The sequence below is a fragment of the Penaeus chinensis genome, chromosome 22 (assembly GCF_019202785.1).
Source record: "Penaeus chinensis breed Huanghai No. 1 chromosome 22, ASM1920278v2, whole genome shotgun sequence".
In the NCBI taxonomy this organism is placed as follows: Eukaryota; Metazoa; Arthropoda; class Malacostraca; order Decapoda; family Penaeidae; genus Penaeus; species Penaeus chinensis.
This window is the reverse complement of record NC_061840.1, coordinates 15,377,595-15,382,594: the sequence shown is the minus strand read 5'-3', so window position 1 is coordinate 15,382,594 and position 5,000 is coordinate 15,377,595. Positions and strand designations below refer to the sequence as shown.

The window sequence follows — 5,000 nt, the reverse complement described above, 5'->3', positions numbered from 1 at the left end:
CAGCTGGCAACGTCAGAGGGTTGCCTGAGGCAGGGCGTTTAAATCACAGATCCCAGCTACGTTGTGAATCCAGATGAAGTCAGCATTCTCCTCCTCCTTCTCCTCCTCTTTCTCCTCCTCCTTCTCCTCCTCTTTCTCCTCCTCCTTCTCCTCCTCTTTCTCCTCCTCCTTCTCCTCCTCTTTCTCCTCCTCCTCTATCTCCATCATCTTCATCTCCATCTTCATCATCTCTATCTCCATCTCCTCCCCCATCTCCATCTCCATCTCCATCTCCATCTCCCTCTCCTCTATCTCCCTCTACTAGGATCTCCCTCTTTACCCTTCCCCTAGAGCTTCCCTTTAAACATACCCTTCATCTCTCAGACTTTAAACGTCTCCCTGTCTTCCTCCCTTTAAAAATAGAAAAAAATATCCATATCCCCTCCCACCTCTTTAAATTAAGTATCTTCGTCTACCTGCCCCTTCCCGACTCTACGTCTGTCTGTCTGTCTGTCTCTCTGCGTCATTTTCTCTCTCTCTCTCTCTCTCTCTCTCTCTCTCTCTCTCTCTCTCTCTCTCTCTCTCTCTCTCTCTCTCTCTCCCCTCTCTCTCTCTCCCCTCTCTCTCTGACTATTCCCCCCTCCACTCTTAGACACATCTTTATTTTTTATTTTTTATTTTTTTTATCCTTCAATATACCTTTATCCTCTACTCATTTTCCCTCCCCTCTCCATCACCGACTGTCACACTACGACCGCCGCACGATCTTCACTCTTGTCACAGTCACCAATGACCCCAATAGAAAACTGCTGCGCTCCCGAGCCCGCTTGACGTGCGTCGGACGCCGAGGCTCATGATGGAATCAGTGTCTATCCATCTCCTCCTTTTCATGTAAATAAACTTACAACACTTACCGTGCTCTGGGTACGACGGTCCGGCGAAGGTCGTAGGCGTGTGGGCGGCGGAGGCTGAGAAAATGGGCGAGATGCGGGTACGTGTTACTCACAGTGAAAATATCTAAAAATATATGTCTCAAAAACCTAACACAAACTTTCTGGTCCTGAGACGAGGTGCGAGCGAGCGTGAGGCGTGGGGTGAAACAATGACGGGCGTGAAACGGTTAAGGGCGTTACCGCGAGAGCTGTAACACTCATGGTAATCACAGGTTTTCTAATGTACGCTCATACATTCATACATAACATAAATACATGCGTACATCTATACATGCATAACATACATAAATGTATTATCTTACATACGCACACATACATCCACACATATAGAATAACATGCACACGAGCCGAAAACAGATACACGCGGGAACTCTTCACACAAAAGGTTACACTTCAGAGCCCATTTAGCCGAGACAAGAGCGCCAAGCGAAACATCTGAACACGAACGGAACACAAAGAGCACGCTTAAAAGAAAGAAAGAAGAGAGAAAAGAAAACGGCAATGCTTAATAAAGAAGGAGATGAGAGATAAAAACGCAAGAGCGACGTTCAAAGTATAACACCGGGAGAACCAACGTAACACGCAGGGGCACAAAGGTGTAACACCGGGCGACGTACAGGGGCTAACAGGTCCGCCAAATATCAAGGGAATAATGCTCAGCCCCCACAAACTGGCTGGCTGATAACCCAGACGCATTTCGCCATAAGGTAAAGTTTAATGCCTAACAGCCCCGGATTAGCATACAAACTGCCATGCATAAATACATTAGCCAGAGCTGCACGCAAGCAATACTCGCATATATACAGCCATCCCACAGCAACACGGGGAAAAGGGGCGTGTCTGCCACACCAGGACATGTGTGGTGGGCGTCCAACCACACCAAGGCATGTGTGGTGGGCGTCCTACCACACCAGGACATATGTGACGGGCGTCCAACTACACCAGGACGTATGGTAGGCGTCCAACCACACCAGGACATGTGTGGTGGGCGTCCAACCACACCAAGGCATGTGTGGTGGGCGTCCAACCACACCAAGGCATGTGTGGTGGGCGTCCAACCACACCAAGGCATGTGTGGTGGGCGTCCAACTACACCAAGGCATGTGTGGCGGGCGTCTTACCACACCAGGACATGTGTGGCTGGCGTCCTACCACAACAGGACATGTGTGGCAGGCGTCCTACCACACAGGTACATGTGTGGTGAGCGTCCTACCACACCAGGACATGTGGGGTGTCTCCGTACGTATCAAGACCTGTCTTTGGCGTCATACCACACTGCTACTGCACCAAAGAGGCGTCTGCTGTCTACTGCATAAAGACTCTTCCCTCCCAACATCTTCCCCCTTTATGGCTTCTGTATTGCGCACAACACAGACCAACATAACATAATGCATATTATTATTTACAAACACAAAAAAGACACTGAAATTCTGTTCCCGTGTACTCGTCTCCGAACCACTGAACAAATATGCCGCGTGTATTTGTGTGTGATGTTCATAAAGGCACAATGCAAATTTATATACATACTTGTACAAGTACACACATGCTCTGCATATCTGTGTTAGTCCATTCAATAATGTTCTGAGAAGATCGATAACGCATGCATAGTATGTTAACACGAAGATATGTACATGGGAGAATTCAGAATGAGCAAAATGATTTCCTGCATCATAGTAACACATTGACGAAAGGAGCATCATATTCAAAACAGCTGACTCACTCATGCTCAGCCTTTCTTTCTCCTCTCTCTCTCTCTCTCTCTCTCTCTCTCTCTCTCTCTCTCTCTCTCTCTCTCTCTCTCTCTCTCTCTCTCTCTCTCTCCAAAATCTGTCAGAAAATCCTCAACCTTCTATCAGCTAGCCTTTCATCTCCATCGCATCATCTCAACGCATTCTGTAAGACTCATGCCCCGTCCCTACCCTCAATCCCCCCCTCCCCCCAACATGAAGCTTTTATAAACCGATTCTTTATCGCGTTAATCTGATGAATTGATGGACCGCCTTCGCACAATCGATACATCCTTCACCGCAATTAACTCTCCCCGCGACCTTAGCAACACCCCACTCTGCCCAGTACCCTCTCTACCACTCCTACCACCACCCCTTCACCCCCTACGACTCCTACCATCACCCCCTTCGCTCCTGCCACTACATCCACCACTACCGATAACGTCTACACGTTCACGCTGACAAAACAACTTCTGTTAACTACCTGATCCGAAGGCAAATTAGCTGAAATACGTCCTTTCAATTTGACTGCATATCCAGCGTGATTTTTTTCTTGCGTGCATTATGCGTCTCCTGCTGATTATATTGCAATAAATCCCATCATGCAAAACAGGAGGGGGAATAGCTTTGTTATCCAGCCTCTCCAAGAGCTTCCAAATAGTGTGGTATCTTCCATGCAAGGCTTTCCTAGTATGGGAACCCTAGTATAGCATGGTATGGTTCCCTTCTAAGAAGCCCCACTGAGGCATATCCACTGGAAGTCATTTAGTCGCTAAGAGTAGCATGACACCGCCAAAAACCGTTTTTACCAGCCTCCATACCGCTACCAACAGCTAGGGTACACAACCTGGCAAGTATTCCCCTCGAGTGACCCTAATAACCGGTGTTATCATGGCTTTCGAGCGATTATCCGGCAGCAATCGGGAGAGGAGGGGAGGGGGGTATGGATTACACCTCGCCGGATCGAAATCCATATAAATGCATCTGGGAGCAAGAGGTTTACGAGTTTAGGAAAAGGGTGGGAGGGCGGGGAGAAAAAGTGGGAGAAAGAGCTTGAAAAAAGGTCAAATCTTGATAGGCATCAATCACGTGAAAGGGTAGCGGTCTGGGTAGATGGGGGTAAATGTCAGATAAAAGAAACAAGAGATCAGATAACAGACGTAGAGGACCAGAGGTCATATAAATCAACTTTATCTCCTTATGTGGTTTTCTATTGCAAAATAACATCTAAATAACATTTCAAGTAAATATCATACAAGCCTACATTTTTTAAAACCCATCTTCGTCCCATATATATATATATATATATATATATATATATACATATAAAATATAAAAATAAATAAATAAATAAACAAATGAACAAATACACCAGAGAAATAAAATAATACCAAAACGAGCCCCGAAGACTACGCATCCCAACAACAAAGGCACAGCCCTGGAGCTGCCAAGCAAGCAATGTATGCAATCTGCAGCCAAATCAGCGCCACGCAACCGCTGCATCAGCACAGGAGCCGGCGGCGACGCTGACCATAGAGCCAGGCGGCGGTTCGCGAGCGGTCGGCGCACACGGCCGTGTGATGGACAGGGCGACGGCGGAGAGAACTCGGCCCACCCTTAAGAAGCAAGACTCATTTAAGAGCCGCTGCTCCCTAAGGTTTAAACTAAATTATGCCAGTTTAATCAGTCTGTCAGTCTGTCCGTCTGTCCCACTCACTCTCATACCCACACCTGCCTGCCAGACCTTCTATCTTTCAAATATACACATACGAAATATTCGCCTTCCCACACACACACATGCATATATATTTATAAGCCTATGTATGTATATGACCTTGTATGAGTATACGGAAATACCCATGCATAATCATATATACATATGCACACACACGCACACACACACACACACACACACACACACACAAATACAGGTATGTATATACATATACACATTCAAACTTACATATATCAATATGCAAACATTCATACATATATATTACATATGTGTATGCATACACACATATATCATATACACATACATATATACATATACACATATATACATACAATGGTGAAAACACTCTACCGTGTTGATACTATGGTAGAAAAAACACAATCTAGTTTTACATTGTGTTTTTTTTTCTACCATGTGTATATATATATATATATAGAGAGAGAGAGAGAGAGAGAGAGAGATAGTATGTGTATGTATATGAATATATCTGTATATATACATAGATATACGTATTTTATATATATATAAATATGTGTAAATAAGTGTATATACATAAATACATATAAAGACACACATACATATAAACATATATATATATATATATA

The 5,000-nt window shown here is 45.0% G+C and overlaps 1 protein-coding gene across 7 annotated transcripts in view; it reads right to left on the bottom strand.

Moving 5' to 3' along the window:
* LOC125037241 (protein limb expression 1 homolog) overlaps positions 1-5,000 on the bottom strand; it is a 179,353-nt gene that overhangs the window by 33,980 nt on the left and 140,373 nt on the right. For 3 of the 7 annotated variants that reach the window (XM_047630312.1, XM_047630310.1, XM_047630315.1), the window contains exon 2: positions 888-947. The exons of 2 other annotated variants lie outside the window; for them this stretch is intronic. In XM_047630312.1, the coding sequence (XP_047486268.1) occupies positions 888-947 (60 nt within the window). The remainder of the gene's footprint in view (positions 1-887; positions 948-5,000) is intronic. 2 more of the 7 variants (XM_047630311.1, XM_047630316.1) reach the window with 1 other exon arrangement.